Source organism: Trichoderma virens (genome assembly GCF_000170995.1).
Source record: "Trichoderma virens Gv29-8 chromosome Unknown TRIVIscaffold_1, whole genome shotgun sequence".
Taxonomy (NCBI): Eukaryota; Fungi; Ascomycota; class Sordariomycetes; order Hypocreales; family Hypocreaceae; genus Trichoderma; species Trichoderma virens.
In genome coordinates this window covers 1,502,100-1,522,241 of record NW_014013748.1, presented here as the reverse complement: position 1 = coordinate 1,522,241, position 20,142 = coordinate 1,502,100, and the positions used below count along the sequence as shown (strand labels likewise).

Below are 20,142 nucleotides of genomic sequence, written 5' to 3'. Positions count from 1 at the left end.
GCACACATCAGTCCACTGTATTGCATCAATTTACGGCGATCGAAGCGAAAGCCCAGTGACGTCTAGTAGTTGTTCAGCCGCTCACGTGGATCGTGCTGTGCAGGATGACGGCAGGCTGTGGCTTCAACAAAACCTCTCACTGCACGTGTACTACCTGTCCAGAATCTTCCACGCAGGAGAAAATCTCTTACTGTCGCAGCACGGTCCAAGATTAGCAGGGTGGTATTTATGAATAAACCTAACTGAATACAGAAACATTGCAGATAGACTACAGATAGCTGGGGAATCATTTTCCCTTTTCAGATTTTCCAATCAGCGGAGAATGAGTGCGCTGCAAGAAGCGAAAACGAAAACGAAAAGCGTCCAGGGTAGCAAGAGAAGAAAATGCCGGAGCATTTCGTCAACATGCGGGATGAAATCTTGCTGCAAGCGATACAGAAGCAGATCCCAGTCCACATCGACGAGTAACATCACAGTGATACCATGTTCATACATCGCAAAACCTTTTATTTTTTTACTTGGGACTCCTCAGTCCACTCTGGTTGTCTGTCTATCACGGGAACAAAAAACCCCCGAGACCCTGTTCCTTCAAGGCTGCGTACTCGGCACCCTTTCGGCCGAGTCGAAGCGTTCCATGTGCTTATGACGGTCAAAGAGCCGAGAGCCTTTGATCCATGCCCTCCCAACCAAAATCCATAACTAGCGTCGAGAGGCCCAGTTCTTGCTCTCGAATGAAATAGAGAAACCAACCTATAGGCCATCTGTATTCCCAGTCTATGCTCATAGCTCTCTCTTCCGTCCCAAAATCCGTGGGAGACCGTCGAGTAAATTCCGACCAGAGAACCGAGTAAATCCACTTTTGTCTATGTATGCCACGGCGATAGCATGACCCTCTATCATGAAAAGCGAGAAAATGCCCTGCGGGGGGAGGAAACCCTCGTAGACAGCAGAAACATGAAAAAAACCGTGATGTCCTAGTCCAGATCTAGCAACCGTAGATCTCTCAACACCACGTTCTGCCAGTGTCGTTAAGTTCCTCTATTCTCGGTCTAAGGGTATCAAGCGAGGGAGGATGCTGAAATCAAAAGAAATGCAATCTATCACATGCGTCGTGAAATGCCCCTGACCGTTACTGCCCTTTGCAGTAAATAAAAAAAAGGCACTCTTCCGCCTTCGCAGGTCATGATGCCGCCGTGTCGTCGAAAACAAATGACATGATGCGTAAATGTGAAATAACCGATTTAATCAAAGCAGAATTGTCGCAAATAAAATAAAATAGATGACGATAAGGGAAAAGTGAGAAGGAAAAGAAAAAATGCAGTGGCTGAAACCGGAGCCACTATGATAGACACAACGATATGTCTATCGGACAGCGAGAGTGTTTACCACCACGAGGACTGAGCTCCAGCACCGCCGGGGTTGCCGTAGCTGCCACCGTTGCCGTAACCACCACCATAGCCGCCGCCGCCGCCGCCGCCGCTATAGTTGGAGCCTCCCTGAGACCCTCCACCATAGTTGCTGAAGCCACCCTGCTGGGGGTTGTTGCTGAAGCCGCCGCCGCTGCCGCCAAAGCCGCCACCGCCAAACTTGCGGAAATCACGGTTGGCATTGCCACGGCCACCACCGCCGGGGCGAGAGCGACCACCGCGACCGCCGCCGCCGAAGGAGGACTCACGAGCGATAGCCTCAAGGAAGGGAGGAATCTCCTGGTTGGCCTCCTTGAGAAGGTCAATGAGTTCGCGGACAATGCCGCGGTTGCCGCGGTTGAAGAAGGCGGTAGCAATACCAGTGTTTCCAGCACGGCCGGTACGACCAATTCTGTGGACGTAATCATCAACATCGGTGGGAAGGTCATAGTTGATGACGTGGGTGACATTGGGGATATCAAGACCACGAGCAGCAACAGCAGTAGCCACCAGAATGGGGCAGCGTCCGTTACGGAAGAACTCGAGAGCGCGTTCACGCTCACGCTGAGTCCTGTCTCCGTGGATGGAAGTGGCAGGGAAGCTCTGGTTGATGAGGAAGTCGGACAGAGAGTCGGCCATGCGCTTGGTCTCGACGAAGATGAGAGTCAGACCACCAGCATGTGTGTGGAGGATATCGAGGAGAACAGAGCGCTTGTCAATGTCCTCGACGAATTCGACCTTCTGGGTAATGTTCTCAGAGGTAGAACCAACGCGACCGACGGACAAGAAGACGTAGTCCTTGAGGAAGTCCCTTGCGAGCATCTGGATGTCGCGAGGGAAGGTGGCGGAGAACATGAGAGTCTGGCGATCAGCGACGTTAGGCATGTCCTCACCCTCAACAATACGGCGGATCTGGGGCTCGAAACCCATGTCCAGCATGCGATCGGCCTCATCGAGCACAAGATACTTAATGTTGCACAGGGAGATGCGGCCTCGCTCTATGAGATCCACAAGTCGTCCTGGGGTGGCAACAAGAAGATCACATCCACGCTCAATCTGGCGAAGCTGAGAACCAATATCGGCACCACCATACACCACGCAAGGGCGGACCCAAGATCGGTAAGAGAACTTTCGAGCCTCGTCGTAGATCTGAGAAACAAGCTCTCGAGTGGGGGCAAGGATGAGAGAGGTGGGGTAAGCCTTGCGCTGACGACCAAACTGTCCAGCAGCGTTGGCGGGGACAGCAGAAGGACCGTGGATGAAAGCCTGAGACAGGATGGGGAAAAGGAAACCACCAGTCTTGCCAGAACCAGTCTGGGCACAAGCCATGAGATCACGGCCACCCATAACGATGGGGATGGAGTATTTCTGAACGGGAGTAGGGACCTTGTAGCGGGCCAACTCGATGTTGCGGCACAGGTGCTCGTCAAGAGGAGGGGTGGTGAACTGGTGGACGGGCTCGGGGACGTCGCGACCCGAGGCTTCGACAGGGATATCGTCGTACTTCTCAAAGTTGATACCGGTGTGCTGCTTGGAAGGATCGTCGGCAGTGCCAAAGAGCTCACGCTCGACACGAGGGTTAGCCGGGCCGGGAATGTGCTTTCCTTCACGCCATTGTCCGTCTCCAGAGCCACGAGCAGCGTGGTTACCGCCGCCGTGGCCATCGTAGTTACCACCACCACCACCACCACCGCCACCAGAGTAGCCTCCACGACCACCCCAGCCACCGCCGCCGCGACGGTTGTTCTGATAACCGGGACCATCGCCGTTCCAGTTGCCGCCGCCCTGTCGACCGCCGCTGTAGCCTTGGTTGTTACTGTTATCAAAGTTAGTTGTGTTGTTCAGTCGCGAAGTAGGGATGATGTGCTCTGTACTTACCCAGCCCAGGTGCTGTTGTTCAAACCAGCGGCAGGAGGGGCGCCGTCGTTCATGGGAGGGTTGGCGCTTTGACGGCCGCGCATGTGAGGCGGGATGTAGGATCGTGCCTGGGGAGACGACTGAGCGCCTTCAGCACCAAGGTTGAGGCCGCCCATGTTCAGTTGGTCCGCCATGTTGGAAGTTGGGTTCCGGTGAAGAGGGACTTGAATCGTCGTAGTGAACTTTTTGTTCGCAAAGCGCGAAAGAAATTATCGAACTTTGTCGATTAGAAAATCACCCTCGCAAAATGAATGAGAGTGAAATATGGAAGCCTGTCCGCAAAAATAGAGACAGTAAACACGAAGAGAAAGAAACGGGAAGAACAGAAGTTCCCTGATTTTTTTGTTTTTTTCTTTTCTCCGACTTGTATTAAATTGGGCACGCGTAAACAACTTGTGCTTGCACTTTCCGTCGAAGAACACGCAGAATCTTCAAAGGAAAGACCAAGGAAAGACGAAAATGCCTTGAGGAGGTATGAGGATGAAAAAAAGAGAGGGGGATGGAGATGGAGAGGTTTGTGTGTTGGGAGGGTTGAGTTGTGGGAAAGAAAAGAAGAAAAGGGACGGCGAGCCTTGAGGCGAAGGCGAGAAAAAAATTAGTCTCAAGGCGGACCAGAAAGCGGCTAGTGCCCGAGGGGGGTCAGAAATTTTTAGGATGGAAGCCACCAAAGGAGTACCCTCCAAGTACTGCGTCACGTGAACATGTGCTCTTCGGACTTCTCCTTGCGCGCTGGGACGGTGCAGCGGTACTTGGCCGCTACCTTGGCCATCCCTCGCAGGGCCGTGGCGTTGTGGCTTGTGACGTTACTGGGCAGACCGATTGTTTCCTCCCTCCTGGCAGTTGAGATTCTCATGGCTTCTATGCGAATCGCCACTTCGGGGGATTTAGTGTTTCGGAGTCAGCGAGGCTCTAAAGAGAGAGACTTTCGGGAAATGGGATTTTGCTCGGATTGGCGCCCGGCCAGATGAATCTGCGATGTTGGGCCATCCGTCTCCGTCCGTCTCCGTCTGTCGCCGTCTTGGCGACCCTTATCATGGTGCCTGACATGTGCCAGCCTGGCCATTACTTCCACTGTATGCTAGTGCTGCACAGTGTCTGGACCAACCAGGAAATGGCCCTAATAATCAACCTGAAGCATACGAGTACTCGTTTGAAGCCTACAGGACGTACTACTAATGTAGCTACACCGATAGATGCGGTGCAGCTCAAGTGAATACCGCCTCGTCCACCTGCAGAAGTGGGACAGGCAGGCACACTCCGAGTACCGTGGATGTACGCCCGCTGCAATCAAAAGGAGGCAGTCCAACTCTGCAGCCCCGGACATTCGAGCCGAGTCTCGGTACCTGGACGGCCATCGAACTGAATCAACATGGATGGAATCCCAACACAACTCTGCAGCGCTTCTCTAGCGGAGGAACGCCCTGTAATGCGGCACGGATCCCCGCCGATTGACCTGATGGCTTGCTCTGACAGGTGGGGGAAGTTTTTCAGATCTTCGTCCGTGCCTGCAACGGTGGCAACAGTGGGTTGATCCTGGCAACGGGGCTGATTTCATTTAAAAACACCAATTTCTTGCGCTATACGCCTGGTCGATACACGTATGTTGCGAGAGGCTCTGTGATTTGAACCGCAAACTGCCGCGAAGTGGTCGTTACCGGCATTCAAGGATGCCTACGTCAGTACTTCGTAAACGTGGGAGGATTCAAAGTTTGACCAGGGCCCTTGCCAGGCACGGGATTCAACCCAAGAAGATCCGATCATTGCCACCTGCCTGTATCTAACACGATACCACATTAATCCCATCCCAGCACTGCGTGACACCTAGCACTGGTATACATGTATAGATGACCATGGAATTCCTTCATTTATACAGATATCCAGTGAGGAGGTTAATGATGAATGCATGCTTCTACTGCCTACTAGGTACACAGCAGTTAGTAAATCTCCGACAAGTAGCAGCTTACGCATAATGAAGGGGGAGCAACAAAGCACAACCAATTCTACGTGGTGGATACTCTGTAGGAACGGAAATATATAACACGAATGGGAGACAGCGGTATCCAAGCTGCGTTTGAAACCATGGTACCACTGTCGAAATGTCTCATAGCCGCCATGGTGAAACTCGATAGAGGAGACAGTTTCGATAACAAAAAGGTCTATTTGGGATTCTAATTTGACACAGACAGCAGAACCCGGTTTCATATTTCCACCAAGGGAAAGTTCTCAGTAACTGTGATGCAAAATACGAGAGAGTATCCGGCCGTTCTTATACACATATGCTGGCGGTTCTAGGACAGAATAGAGTCTAGGTTGTTTCTCAAATATGGACTGCAAATCTGCAGCTAGACGCAAACTAGAACACGAGCTGTCGTGAAGTATACTATTCTTCAGCATTTCAATATGACGTATCCACCAGCCAGGAAACTTCCACAGCTAATATACGTGTACGTCTTGGCTCTCCCTGCAGCAGCCCCTCTTCTCGCCCTGCGTTTGCCAAACCTTGACCAGTCGCATATCGAAGTTGGTGAAGAATGAACCGGAAGAAGCGGCCGTATATTAATTACCAAGCTCAAGCCAGTCTCTAGTGATACACGCCATTCCTTCTTCAGCACCCGCTCTTGCTTATGCGCTTTTCACAATCCGGTCGTCGTCGAACTCTATATCGACAATTCCGTCTGCTTTAATCGCCTTGACCACCATTCCCTTGAAGTCGATCGGTAGTCGACGCTTCAGCTCATCTATGCACATCGTCATGAGCTTAATTCCCTGTCCTAGTGTAATATCGGGGTGGTGGTGCTTGTCGAGGAGAGACAGGCAGTAGTATCTGTTCAAAGCAGCCAGCAGTCAGTAAACATGCAAAAAAGAGATGGACAACCTTCGTAGCCGAGGCCCCAAACTCAGAGAAACCCAACAACTAGAAAACAAAACACGTACTGCGCATAACCGTGTGCTGCGTACGGCACCTCCGCCAGCGACGCTAGGTAGTCCAGCCAGTATAGAGAGGGCTTCCCAGTGATGGGATCAACTCCTCCCATGAGGAGATTTACGTTGTATGGGTTTCGAGATCGTAGACTGGTGGCGAGTTCTCCTCGGACGAAGTGGGCGAGACCAGAGGGTGACAGCTCTGTCTCGTTGCGCATGGAGTAGAGTTGGGCATTTCGTTGGATGTATTCGGCGAATTGTACTGGACTCCCGTTAAAAACCCTGTGCTTTAGACAGCATCAAAACCTGGGGGGAGCTCACCTGTATCACCAGCTTCGCCAGAGAAAGCCAGCAGAGTGTGCTTGTTCAACGCCCTTGTCTTGTCGTCGGATGCCTTGAGGATGGTGGCTCCTCTCATGGCAGCTTTGGAGGCGCCGATGAGAGTAAAGTCCTTGCCAGTAATTCCCAGAAGAACCTCCCTGGAGAGACTCTGTTAGCTATCACAAGCAGCAGACGAGGCGCATTCGCAGGTACTGACATGATGACTGTGTGTGTTGGGTATGATGTATCTCGTTGGAGAGCTGTAGAGCTGTAGAGAATCGAACTGCCCTCAATTACAGTTACAGCCCGCCTGCGACAGCAGCCAGAGCTACCTCATCCCGCTAGGCTGTAGCGCTGCGCGTCAACGAACCGCCCACCTGCCCGTTTGCTTGTGCCAGAGCTGACCGCCCTGGGCCGGAAGCACTATAACCCGGGCCTGTCGTGTGATTCGTCGCCGTGAGGCTCTTGTGGATCCCGAAAAGTTCAGTGGGCCATCCATCTCGAACTTTTTTTTTTTTTCAGGACGGGTTTAATGGGAGAAAGGTCGACCGCACATAGTGGGAGAGCAGGCCCGGCGGATTGAGCTACAATGTCGTCGTTTTTCACAGTTCCCGGCGCGCAAAAGAAGAGGAAGAGGCCCTCAGCCCCTGAAGCGCCCAAGAAGAGAGTTGCCGCTTCAAAGTCGTCGGCCAAGTCGTCTGCGAGATCTGCGAAGCCGGCCGCGAAACCAGCCGCCTCCAGCAAGAAGCGAGTCGAGCGTGACGACGAGTCAATCTCGGGCAGCGACTCTGAGGATGATGAAAGCCAACAAGGCGCTTCCGACGCGATCAATGACGAAGACGATAATGATTCTGACAACGAGGGCGAGACCGCCGCCGAGAAGCGACTGCGGTTGGCCGAGCGCTACCTGGACAACGTCAAGGAGCACGTGGACGAGATTGGATTCGACGCCGCGGAGATTGATCGAGATCTAATCGCTGAGAGGCTGCAAGAGGATGTTGCCGAAACAAAGGGAAAAGTTTACCGTCAATTGGCCTCGGAGCTGGCCTTTGAGAGCGTCCGCCAGACATTCTTCAGATCAAACACAAACTCTATCACATCCATTGCCGCTTGCGCGCCATACGTCTACACCACCACCAAAGACCTCTTCCTGCACAAGTGGAGGATACAGGACCTACCTCAGCACCAGTACCCGCAGACAACAAAACGGAAACCGAAGAAGCCACCGGCACCGCCCAAAAAGAGGCCGGAGTTGGAGATGTGGATCAAGGGAAACGCGGGCAAGCAACAGGATAAGGAGTACAAGAGACATGTGGGCAGCATTCTGGCTGTTGCTGCTTCCTCAGACGGCAAATTCGTTGTCACCGGAGGCCAAGACAAGAAGATTATCGTCTACGACGCCGAGACCCTCAAGCCAATCAAGATCTTCACACACCACCGCGACGCTGTAACAGGACTGGCGTTTCGGAGGGGCACAAATCAGCTCTATTCGTGCTCCAAGGACCGGACAGTCAAGGTCTGGAGTCTGGATGAGCTGGCCTACATCGAGACGCTTTTCGGTCACCAAGACGAGGTTCTCGACATCGATGCCCTCGCCCAAGACCGATGCGTCAGTGTCGGCGCTCGAGATAGGACGGCCCGATTATGGAAGGTGGCCGAAGAGACACAGCTAGTCTTCCGTGGCGGCGCGGTAGACAAGAAGCCACAGCCGGGCATCAACCCCCGGTCACTCCTCCACGAGGGTAGCATGGACCGTATCGCCATGATTGACGACGAGCTCTTCGTCACCGGCAGCGACAACGGCAGCCTTGCCCTCTGGAGCGTTTCCAAGAAGAAGCCCGTCTACATCCAGCCCCTCGCTCACGGCCTAGACCCGCCGCTCAAGCCCGAGGCCGCATCCGCCGAGGTGAAGCCGGACCGCAAGGCCGTCCCCGCCCCTCTCCCTCGCTGGATCACGGCCCTCAAGACCATCCCTTACTCCGACGTCATCCTTAGCGGAAGCTGGGACGGCCACGTGCGCGTGTGGAGGCTGTCAGAGGACAAGAAGAAGATTGACCTCGTCGCCACCCTCGGCGGCTCCCCAGACGACGAAAAGCCGGCAGACGCCGACGACCAGCCCAACGGCGCGCCCAAGAACGGCAAGGAAAACCCGCACCCCCGACTCGTTCACGGTGTCATCAACGACATCACCGTGTTTGAGCGTGGCGAACGCGGCCAAGACGGCGTCTGCATCGTCGCCGCCGTGGCCAAGGACCACCGCCTAGGAAGATGGAGCGTGAGCAAAGGCAAAGGCGTAAGAAACGGCGGAGTAGTATTTGAAATTCCCAAAATCCCAAAAGCATCCACCAACGGCGTACATAACCAAGAGGAAGAGGAAGGTGACGGCTCAGACGAGGATCAGGAGAAGCGTGCAGCAGCAAAATCATAGAGGGTACATAATAGCAAAGTCCAAAATTTTCGTACAAGCATCGGTTCATGTATATATAATTTTTCTTTTTCATGATCACATTTTTGAGAGAGGGGCACATACATATGCATGTATAGGTAAACACACTGTGATGATCATCTTTAGAGGGTTCACGATCGATAATGTTTCTTCTTTCTTTGTTATTACTCTATCTGGTGTTACATCTCTCCCTCGCTTCCGGCTGCATGTATATCGCCAACATGATATTTAGCCGCCAAAGTATCGAATTCAGCAAATCGGTTCTGTCTGCAAAGTCGAATCCCCACAAGGCAGCAAAAGAGATGAAGAAAATAGAAAAGACGCTCCCTGCTATGCTCAACCCGTATTCCCCCTTAAAACCTGCAAACGCATGCGGTATGGAATCAACAAATCAGAGTGAAAGTTTAGCCATAACTCCTCCCCTTGTCTCCGTGATGTGTACCCTTCGCAATGAAATGACGGGCCACTTGGTATTCTCATAAAAAAAAAGTATCAAAGAGAAAAATTAAAATAAAATATCAGAATAATATATCATAGTGCTGTTTTGTCAGCAGGTTTACCCGATCTGTCTATGCCATCATATTTGGCTTCTCCGCGGGTGGCATTGTCGCTGTCGTATTCAATCGACTGCCGCGGCTTCGACCCAGGCGAGGGGTTGATGGAAGGCTTGTCCCCTTGATTTTGCACCCGAGAAGATGGAATTGGTCGATTTGTTATTGACTCTATTACTTCAACTGAGGAGTGCCGACGTCTGCGTGTCTCCGTTGTCTTTGAGTTGGGCTTGAATGCGTACGGGTACGGAGAGCCTGACAACTCTTTCACAATCTGGACCTCGTCGTCGTCGTCGGGCAAGGTTGTTTCTTCAAACTCGCTCTTGTCATAGCCCTTGGCAGATTTCAGCTCTACGACAACTCTACTGGAGCGGCTGTCAAGCTTAGAGGTTGAGGAGGAAGTGTCGGCAATGGTTTTGTCCTTTGTAATTTGGGGGCTGACACTCGATCCAGGCAAGGGGCTTATGAATCGGAACTCTTCGATCGGTTTGGGCTTCTGTTGAGCTTCGTGCGATGCTTTACCGCTCAGGCCACTGCTTTCCGAGCTGTCGGCTTCTTGTACAGACTCCGATGACGATAGCGTTGCCTCTGGTACTGGTTTACTCTCCGGGGAGTCGGATGGGAATGAACCGGGCAACTTTGGTACTGGAGGTGACAACTCCACAAGCCTGACCGGCGAGGAATAAGGTTTAGTCGTTTCAGCACTGGACTTCTTCTTCGCTTTGCGGAGCCTCTTTTCCTCCTCGAGCTGTTTATGATGCTTTTGTTGTTCCCCTTGAAGGTCAAAGAGTAGCCCTCTTATGCGGTTTCGTAGCTCAGACGGACGAATGTCCCATCCAAGTTCTTCCTTCATCAAGAGCTTCCGGGCAGCTTCATCGGGGTTTGCCAGAAATTCTTGCATATACCCTAGTATGAAGACGCCGCAATCGCAAAAGTTGTTTTGTTCTGGTATGCCTCTAGCTGTCATGCCGGTGGGTACAGTTGTCAGATCAATTCCCTTCTTCGTCTTTGCTTCCTCGACCAGATATTCCTTCAGCGCTTTGCAAGTCGGAGGGTGCGGACCACCGAGCGAATCAAGAGTGACAATCCTCGGTTGTGTAGGGCTAAGTTTGGATACTGGGCCTGCAGATTTCCTCCTTTTAAGAGGCGATGGCGGTACATCATTCATCCCTTCTTTTTGTGTTCCCGTCACTGCAGTTCCATCTTCCAGAGAAATTTCAGTCAGATCCCTTTCTACCGTCGACAATCTTGGGGAGCTGGGCGTATCCGTCACTTCTATGGCATTGGATATTAAATTTGTCGATGTTTCTGAGCCTTTCTCCTCCAAGATGGGCTGGATGGCATTGGGGATATTGCAAATAATGGCCAGATACCAGTGAGCATGTTCGTTGACGGGCACAAAGATGTAGTCGTAAGATAGCAGATCTACCTTTGCGGTCCACGCCTTTACGCCGTCGTAATTAATTTTGCCCTTCGTAGATCTTAGCTTCTCAAAGAAGAAGGTACTGAAAAAATAGACTTTGCGTAGCAACTCAGGCCGTTCCTTTTCCAAGGTGTGTTCAAGGTACCGGATATAAAAGTTGATGAGGTTGTCGTTTAGGAATTCATTCTCGTCTAGCCTGGGGATGTCGATTTTATCTACCGTCGCCCTATTCTTGCCGGTAGGGGGGAATACCAGCGGCGCCTGCCACGATTCATGCCACTCCGGATTCAATTGTGTCCAGCCAATAGGGGATGGCATCCGATGACGGGTAGACGGACCGGATGACCTCGTAGACCTACGAATGTCGAAATCCAGCAGTTCCTCGACTCGTTGCAGAGCTGCGGAATCGCCGAAATCCTTAGCTGACTGTATTAGGGTGTCTTTTAGTTTTGCACGTGTCGACCCAGGGCGTCGACCTGGGGGAGAAGATGCTCGACCTATATCGTTTTCTTTCTTATCTCTGGTGTATGTTCGGCTGCTGTTTTTAGAAGTGACATTCGAAGCTATCCAATTCTTTGCCTCGTCGAATGCTCTCTCGGCTTTTTTCTCTAGATCAGCGCTATAGGAGTGGTGTTAGCCGATTACCTTGGTCATTGGAATATCCAAGACTCACATGAATTTTTCCCCAGCGCGCGAAGATTTCAGAATTTCACGGAAAGCTTTAATGCCATCATGATTTTCGAATTCCAGATAAAGCTTTGGGCCAGCGTCTCCCGATTGCGAGCGCAGGATGAAACCATAACGGTTTGGTAGCTCCGAAGTTCCAAAGCTCTGAACGTGATCCAGATCAACGCCCAGCCAAGCATGATCGCTCGAAACCTGACCATCTTCTAATACTGGCTCCAGTCTTTTGCCTTCTTTTCCTTCTCGATGCAAAAAGACTGCGCTGGGATTGTCATCGTGATTGTAGACCCATTTCCCACAAACCGCCCGGGTTATGGCTATCATTTCGGATCGTGCCCGGCGCGACGGCTTTCCAAAGGCTGTATGATGTAGGTCGCCTCGCATGGAGCTCTTGCTAAGACCGCCTAGATTGCGGGAGGATTGTGAGGCTGCGCTCTCCTTCTTGTTCGGACCCGTGCACTTGGCTGAATCGCCTTGGAGTTCATCTTCCGAGATGTCGATAGGCTCCTTGGCTGTTGAAAGCTTATGTCGTTTGTACTGACGCCCCCCGGAATTGTCTGCAAGACGATATGGCCGATCTCTTTTTCCGCCGAAAAGCGAAGAGATACTAGAAACTACCTCTGGGACTCCAGAAGACAGTTCCTCGAAATCGAGTACATCTGGGCTGTCAGAGACTGTAGATATCAGGGGTCGTCTTGAAAGCGCAGGAGTTCGGTAGACACTAGAGCTGGCATCAACCGCATCGCGCTGTTGGAAGTTTGAAGAAGTACGGCTTCTGCGTCGCCGATTCGCTTTTCTACTCGGCGGCTGGACGTTGCGATACTCGGCCAACGCTAGGCCATTGACACCCACATTTCCTGCGCTTGAAGTACTTATAAGGTCGAATATCTCGTCCGACTCAACGTGGACGTTGTGAAACTCGTTGCTCTTTTTCGCCCGCGGTGTCGTGAAATATGGGCTCGTTGTTGAGTCGCTTGCTCGCGTGTTGTCCTTTTTCTGACGTTTGGCAGACGGTACATCCGGCTCGTTATGCTGGGCCTCAAATCGCCGTACGCTGAGGGTGTTGACCGGGTTGGCCGACAACCTGTTGATATGTCTCTGCTCGCTGCCTGTCAGTACTCTGCAAAACGGTTCAGCAGGGAATGTCATGACCAACCAGCCGTTCCGGACCCATGATAGCTCCGCGATTCCGGTCCCTTGTCCAGGTCAGTAACCCAGGAAGAAAAAAAAAGATGACCGGATGGACTCGTAGCCTTACCCATAATCCGGAAACGAGTTTGCATCTGATAAATAGCGAGCAAAAGCGCTGAGACGAGTCAGCGGAAAAGATCCTAAGCATAACGACAAGTGGCAATCATTGGATGCCATCAGAGTTCACGTACTCGAAGCGCTTCTTCGTCGGCTTCCTATCGCTGCCTTGGTCCTCGTGACTGTCTGGCAATTTTTCTTCAACGGCCGCGATGGGATTTCGGCTAGCGACGCTTGGCGCCGATTCGGGCAGCCTAGTCTAGTTCAGCACATGCTTGACGGATGACAGGGAGGGCAGGGAGGGCAAGGGGAAGAGCGGCGATGCGATGGGCTTACTTTGGGGCCCCGACAGCTACAGACTCTGGCTGCACATGGACATGAATCTTTGGCAACGCCGGCGATAGTGGTTGGGTCTATGTATATTCCAGGCATTAGTGGAGGGGTCCACGATGAAATGGCAAAATCGGCCCGTGGCCAACAGCCAGGGCAGGCAGAAAGTCATGGCGGCCATAGCGCAGGTGGTGTGGTGAGCTGGCGCAAGTTAGTGGACATAGCCTACTGCGTCACAGCGCGTCAGGGCCCACGCGCGCCTGTGCCTCCACTGGGGGTACTTGCTCAGGGAGGAGGCTATTTTGAGCAGTGCTGTAAACACAATAGATTGAAGGGGGCAGAGAGAAAAAATAAGATGGAATAAAATGGAGACAGCCTCAACTGCAATCAGTGGGCAAAGCGGCAAGTCGTCTTAGGCTGAATGGCAAGGCTGGGCGACGATGCTCAAACGAGGGTTTTTTTTTCTTCCTCTCTTCATGCTTTTATTACTTGCCTCGGGGCCTGCAGCATCGTCTCTCGCGCCTTTGGTCACGCTGGGCGGCTTATCGTCGTCGCAGAGGGACATGGCGTCGTCGCTTGTGGTCGCATTGTTCAGGCGGAGCTCTATCGATGCTATCCGAGCAAGCAACGAGGCGCTGGGCATTTATTGCGTCGGAGCGCTTTCCAGCCGGTTGCGTCCACTGCCCAGGGCTGTCGGGCTCCTGGTTTGGACTCCTGGTTTGGAGAAGGGGAGAAGGGGGGAGGGGAGGCCGGCATGGGAGAGGTCACTCGTACCGGGTAGGAATATCACAGAGAGAGGCGGATAAAGAGCTGTTCAATAAGGACGAAACGCATACAAATCATGTGAAGCGACACTCCGCCCTTGATGACGGCGGAAAAAAAGGTGGGCTGTCTCTTAGCATATTGCCCGTCCAAAGTACCATCTTGGCTTTAGTCGCATCGATCGATACAAGTGACTTTGAGCTATCAAATTAGATGCAGCAGCCTATCGCTAGCCGTAGCCTCCCCTAATCGCCCAATGAGCAGCAGAGCCCGGCTGCAAGGCTGACACTTGCACTTGCGCCCCAGCGACGTGTCCTATTAAGCTACTGATGTACCTTGAGCTTGGCTATAATACATGTACCGGCGCATCCACATACAATTGAAGTGCCAGCCTCACTCCCTCCACAGCATTGGATTCCTGCTAACCGACCAATTTCACCCCGATTGCTGCGTTCTGCTGGCGCCCCGGATTGTTGCCCAGCATGCACAGCTCCTTCACCCGTCTCCAGAATGTCTTCGGCTTCTTCACCACCGTTGCCTTCGTCCTAGGCGCATTCATCGCCGCCACAGACCTGGGCTCTGCCCGCTCCCCCAGCGGTGTCATTAAGACGGACAACATTCAAGTGTACGTGTGACGCCAACAAAAGAGAAGCCGCTATGAATTGATGCATCTAACTCATTCATCGTCACAAAATCAACAGTGTCAAGGGCCGACCCCACTACTACTCTTCGAAGAAGGAAGAGTATGCCATCATCCGCTTCTCTCTCGAGGCCGACCTCTCCTCCCTCTTCACATGGAACACGAAGCAGCTCTTTGTATACGTAACGGCAGACTGGACCGGCCCCGGCAATACCAACAACTCCGCCGTCATTTGGGATAGCATCATCACCAACCCCAGCGCCGACCACTTACAGAACATCGGCCCCGTGGCCATGAAGAAGCTTAAGAGAAGCGCTGAGGGAAAGAGCATTGCACCTGACCGGTATGTTTCAAACATTATATGAATGCATGTATTGGCTCTGAAGTCAACTAACGCCGTGGTTGCAGAGGAATTCTTAAGCTCAAGAACCAGAAGCCCAAGTACCAAATCACCCATCCTAGCGGCAAGATCGCAGAGACTGCCAACGTGACCCTGAAGCTACATTACAATGTCCAGCCCTGGGTTGGACTTTTGACATGGGACATGGACAAGTCGTTCGGTATGTGGAATGCTATGAGCGGTGGTGTCAGTAACCTGTTCACGCTCCCTGCTCTCAAGTCCAAGGACAACAAGGACAAGAATGCCGCAAAGAACAAGACCAAGGGCAAGAAGCCTTGAGACCAACTTGCTTTTATGAATAGTAGTGAATGAAAAGAAAATAAATAAAAAAAGATGCAAAATTTGAAGCACATACAAGGTTAAAGACTAACGTTTTGTTTTACGGGTGTTTTGTGTCCATGATATTCAGGTGTCGCTACAGCCAGATCGAACTTCCTCCTATCATGTCATATCGTACACAAGTAATGGTTCGCTATATTACAGGATAGGCTGTTGTAGCCCCATCCACCCGTCATACGACACCCCACCGTTGAATATCATCTTCTTCCAGTCCCAATCCTAGAGGAAGAGGGCCATCGCCATCGAGGCAGACCCTCCTAAGCTGCCTGGTTCGCTACAGCCCCTCCGCGACCGCGATTGGGGTTACCCCCGCCACGTCCCCTTCCTCCTCGGCCACGACCTCGTCCACCTCGCGACGCTTCAAGGTTTGCAGGAGGTGGAACGTTGGTATAATCTCGTCCTCCAGCTTGCGGAGCAGGTGAGCCTCTGTTGCCGCCATTGCCTCGGCCGCGCCCTTGGCCTCGGCCGCTACCGCCTCTCCCATTTACATGATTGCCGTTCTGAGCTTTGTTCACATCATCACCGCCCGGGTTTCCACCTTGCGGCCCAGGTCGATAGACCAACGTGCTATGCAGTAGGTTTGGCTTGCCTCCGCGCGCCGCGCCGCGATTGGGGCCGCTCTGTCCACGACCAGAGTCTCCCACAGCAGCTCCACGCCATCCGCCGCGCAAAGCGGGAGGAGCAGGAGCATCCTTGTACTGGGTGACACCGACCGAACCGTACGATCCGGTGGATGAGGTTGCTGGAACAGTGCGTCGTTGCCGTGATTTGGAAGAGGCAGAGACGACCTGCCAATTTGTAGTATTCAGCACGGTAGATGACGACACGGTCTGCCCACGGAACATTGGGGCCCTCTCGCCGAGGGTTGTGCCACTCATGAAGGGGACATCCCAGACGACATCCAAGAGAACAGCAGTCGCGGTGCGAGAGATACCGGCTACAGTTCCCCGAGTTGCAATGGGGACCTTTCCAGCAGCGGCGACAAAAGTGACCCGGTCTCCCAACTTAAAGGATTGGTTGCCCAGTACCATCTCCGCGTCCGCCGGTTTCAGCAAAGCCGTACGGGGCACAGAATTGAGAGTTTTAGCAGTCGCCTCTAGACTCGCCTGATGCAGCTGCTCTCCGGCTTTAGCCAAGGCCATGACAACCTCAGAGTCTAGTTGCTCGGCATCGAGCGGAACTCGCTCAAACTTGCTGGTCTCTTGTTTCTTCAGCCACGCCACTATGTCTTTGATCCTCTGAGGCGCAACGCTGGGGTCGTTCCACAGGTCGGTCTCATAAGTCTCGCTCTTCTGCGGCTCTCTCTGGATCGCCGCGAAGAAGTCGGGGAATGCTACCATGTATTCGGCAATAAGTTTCACGGCTTGGTTAGAAAATTCCCACCCCGTCTCTGATTTGCGTGAGTAACCCAGAACCTTGAGCTTTCGGCCTTCAAACTTCAAGTTGAGGCCGAGATTGAGCTTCAAGCCGGCAGAGCTGATAACTTGGAAAGATGATGTTATCTTGCTAAGTATGAGGGGGTGAATGCCTAGTTTTTTGGCAATTGCGAATGAAGGCGTATATGGGTTGTTGCGTTCCGCTTGGAAAATCATTTGCTTGGTGATCTCCGGCTCTTTGTTTTTAGGGACGGAGACGACAATATTTGCTTTTCCATTCACATGTCCCATCACTTCCAAAGGACGACCATAAGCGAATTCGCCTAGGAAGAAAGCTCTTGTGCCTTGTGGAAACTCTTCTTCGATCGGGAGGGCTGGCCTCTCAATGAAGCGTTCGTCCTCGTTAACCACCTCCTCCACAATGGTTTGAGCTGCATATACCTTGCGCAGGCTAGGGTTTTCGGCGTACTCCTTGATCAAAGCGCCTTCTTCTGTTCTGATGAGGCCCTTGAGCATGTGAACATGAACTAGGCATTCAACCTGACCAACTGTAATGCCTAGACGTTTGGCATGCCAGTTTTCCAAAAACTCTGCCTCCTTTGCATAATCAGCAGCATCTCTATTGCTGTGGTCTTTTGTTATGATGTCTTGCTCATTCTCAGCCAACTCGTAGGTGAAGAGTTCATCTTGCACTTTGATAACCTTGGCTTCCTGAAGGAATGGATAGCCGACAAAGCAGCGCTTTCCCAGTTTCGATTTCCAAGTTCCGACCTTTGTACGCATCTCAGTATCGGTAAGTGTGACAATGACGCTTGGGTTTCTGCTGTCCTGCTGGAAAACATTGACTCCGGCTCCTTCCACCAACTGTGCCGAGTATGGAAGTGTATGCAAGGTTGGGAACCCGGCAAGGGCCTTTATGTTTATCAAGGCTCCGTTGGTCAGCCCTGAGACGTACTCCAGCCCCTCAACATTGGGCAGGTCGAATATGTTCTCAATGCAGCGGCAATATTGGACCTCTGGGAAGATTCCCGGGAGGGGTGAAGGATAGACAAAATTCACTTCTGGGGAGTAAGTGAATTTGATGGGAACTCCAAAGCCGTTTCGCGCCTTTTCGTCGTCGCTCAACAGATCATTTTTAGTTCCCATGGCAGTGAGGAGACGTGTCTCGTCAATAAAAGGAATCTTGACCACTGCTTCCCATTCCATCTTTTTGCCGTTCATATCCAGTTCAAAGTCTCTCGGATAGAAATCGATGATGGGGGAATTCGGGTTGGTCATCAGATCGTGATAAACCGTCGGCACGATTTTTTTGCTTCGGTCCGGTAACACGCCCATGAGCTGTTCGTAAGGCTTGAAAGGCTGGCCTTTCTTGAAGTTTAGGTCGGCACCAAGGCCTTTGGTAACATCTTCAAGAAAACAATCGTTAGCAGAGAGATCCACAGTACAATAAATCAACGCCACAATGCTTACCCGACGTGAGTGGTGCATAGTGATATGCGTAAAACCACGGCCACGACGCAATTCCTTTGTAGTAGTAATACAGCACCCACTGTAGACCCTGTACATAGTTCTCGCACAACCTCTTTTGTTCCTCTTCATACTTGTCTTGAGGCCACTCCTCGAACTTTTGTAGGTAATACTTAGTCTTCCAGCCTTGATATTTCTCTTGGTACAGCTCATCATAATGCTTCTGGGCATCTTCAGGAGTGAGGTCAATAACAGTGGCTTTATCGTAGGACTTAACGACGCGATAGGCAGCTAGGTTGCCTTCCTCATCGTCATCGTCGTCATCGCTGGTTTCCTTCTTAGGGGGGAATGCGATTTTAAGGCGACGGTTACCCTCCTCATCCTCTTCAGTAGACCATTCTAAATGCATGGAGTCGGCAAGGTCTTGGACGAATTTTCGATCCGCGGCCTTGAGATCCGACCCCAAATCCAGTGGCTGCTGGGATCTGTTTGTGATGAAAGGGCGAATCTTTTGTTTCCACAAATCCCTTTGAAACGAAGTAATGATTAATTGATTGTTCTTTTGAGACCTTGGCTTGGCCCCGTTTTTTTCTTCAAGCTTTTTCTCCATCTGCTTGGATGCGAACCATTTCTGATCAGAAACTTCGTATTCAAAGTGATCCAACTCAGTCTTGCTGAGTTCGTCAAGCAGGCGTTGCAAACGAGGCATGTTAATAACACCATTCTCGTTGATATAGCCTTCACACTGTGGCAGCACAGACTTGTATATTCTGAACATGTTCGCCAGAGCGCCCTCATTGATATGCAAGCCGGGAAGGTTGGGCAAGAAATCGTTTCCAACAAAGAATGCCATCAAGATGAAATCATCAATGACTCTTTCGAGATCAAACGGAAAAGACAGAACATCTTTATTCTGAAGCTCCTGAAATTCCATTTCCAGGTATTCCCTCACAATACAGAGATGGAGCAAATAGAAGTTTTGATGTTCCAATTCCTTTGACTTCGTCTTGGACGCCCTTCCAAACGTAACTTCTTCACGCAGCAGGCAGAAGTGAGGATCGTGACTGAGAAGCCCCAGCATGATGAGATCGGCGTCGAGGCCGTAGAGGCAGTGCCGTACGTTTGGGTCGTAGTTTGGCTGTGCCTTTGCGTTTCGGATGTATTCCATGATCTTGTGTTCTCCTTCACCTGGAACTTCATGCCCGGATAAGACAATGTCGCATCCTTGCCAGTCGGTGTCTTCTGAAACCTTTTTGTTTACAAAGTATCGGAGTTGCTGGGACAGCTTGGCCATGAATTCAGTGCCTAAAAAGAAGAATATATGGTTAGTTCTGGTGCTAGAGGGCTGTGGAGGGATGCGGCAAACCTGGCGTAATGCAGTTGCTGTCAAAAGGCTCCTCCTTTGGGAGCTCTATTCCTTCTCGGATCGCTTTTTCGCGAGCCTTTTCGGCATCCAAGGCTGTCCGGAAACGCCTAGCACGCTGCTGGTTCATTTTGGCACGAGGAGCAACTCCATCAATTGCCATGAAGAAGAGCTTCTTAGGCTTTATCTTCCCGAACAAATGCTCGATGTAGTTGAATATGCGAATAAACATCTCCTCCTCGCTGAGTCGGAAAGTGGCATCTTCGCCCGCATCTTTATGTGTACAGTTGTGGATGATTCCATTCATGTCAAGCTAGGACGAGACGGATTAGCAGGGTGCGAGTTCGTTCGGCATCGAGACTGATTTACATAGAGGCAGTCGAATTCTGGAATTCGATTCTCAGCAATGACTTGCGAGATGGCTGGGTAGCGCTCTGAGAGCCACCTGAAGAACTTGGGAACACTGTAGGCCATATGTATCAGCACTGGTAGCGAGAGGATTCCACAGCCGACAAACGAACCCCATGATGTCTGCAGTCGGGCGGCT

The 20,142-nt window shown here is 51.8% G+C and overlaps 6 protein-coding genes across 6 annotated transcripts; 2 read left to right on the top strand and 4 right to left on the bottom strand.

Moving 5' to 3' along the window:
* Positions 1 to 491: 491 nt before the first annotated feature.
* Positions 492 to 3,844, bottom strand: TRIVIDRAFT_85827 (uncharacterized protein; the record flags this gene model as incomplete). Its single annotated transcript, XM_014105957.1, has 2 exons — positions 492 to 3,222; positions 3,285 to 3,844. 2 exons carry the CDS (start codon positions 3,455 to 3,457, stop codon positions 1,383 to 1,385), a joined length of 2,013 nt encoding a protein of 670 aa, XP_013961432.1.
* Positions 3,845 to 5,846: 2,002 nt separating this feature from the next.
* TRIVIDRAFT_73156 (uncharacterized protein) lies at positions 5,847 to 6,865 on the bottom strand (the record flags this gene model as incomplete). The annotated part of the gene is made up of 4 exons (XM_014105956.1): positions 5,847 to 6,147; positions 6,258 to 6,507; positions 6,567 to 6,724; positions 6,784 to 6,865. Coding segments are annotated over 4 exons (612 nt in total).
* Positions 6,866 to 7,155: 290 nt separating this feature from the next.
* TRIVIDRAFT_62991 (uncharacterized protein) lies at positions 7,156 to 8,994 on the top strand (the record flags this gene model as incomplete). The annotated part of the gene is made up of 1 exon (XM_014105955.1): positions 7,156 to 8,994. One exon carries the CDS (start codon positions 7,156 to 7,158, stop codon positions 8,992 to 8,994), a length of 1,839 nt encoding a protein of 612 aa, XP_013961430.1.
* A 549-nt stretch (positions 8,995 to 9,543) lies between these two features.
* Positions 9,544 to 12,819, bottom strand: TRIVIDRAFT_33671 (uncharacterized protein; the record flags this gene model as incomplete). Its single annotated transcript, XM_014105954.1, has 3 exons — positions 9,544 to 9,923; positions 10,008 to 11,605; positions 12,017 to 12,819. 3 exons carry the CDS (start codon positions 12,817 to 12,819, stop codon positions 9,544 to 9,546), a joined length of 2,781 nt encoding a protein of 926 aa, XP_013961429.1.
* Positions 12,820 to 14,492: 1,673 nt separating this feature from the next.
* Positions 14,493 to 15,329, top strand: TRIVIDRAFT_33795 (uncharacterized protein; the record flags this gene model as incomplete). The annotated part of the gene is made up of 3 exons (XM_014105953.1): positions 14,493 to 14,635; positions 14,712 to 14,993; positions 15,059 to 15,329. 3 exons carry the CDS (start codon positions 14,493 to 14,495, stop codon positions 15,327 to 15,329), a joined length of 696 nt encoding a protein of 231 aa, XP_013961428.1.
* A 143-nt stretch (positions 15,330 to 15,472) lies between these two features.
* On the bottom strand, positions 15,473 to 19,902 carry TRIVIDRAFT_207716 (uncharacterized protein; the record flags this gene model as incomplete). The annotated part of the gene is made up of 3 exons (XM_014105952.1): positions 15,473 to 17,872; positions 19,353 to 19,537; positions 19,599 to 19,902. The coding sequence occupies 3 exons, from the start codon at positions 19,900 to 19,902 to the stop codon at positions 15,647 to 15,649; spliced, it is 2,715 nt and encodes a 904-aa protein (XP_013961427.1).
* Positions 19,903 to 20,142: the final 240 nt, after the last annotated feature.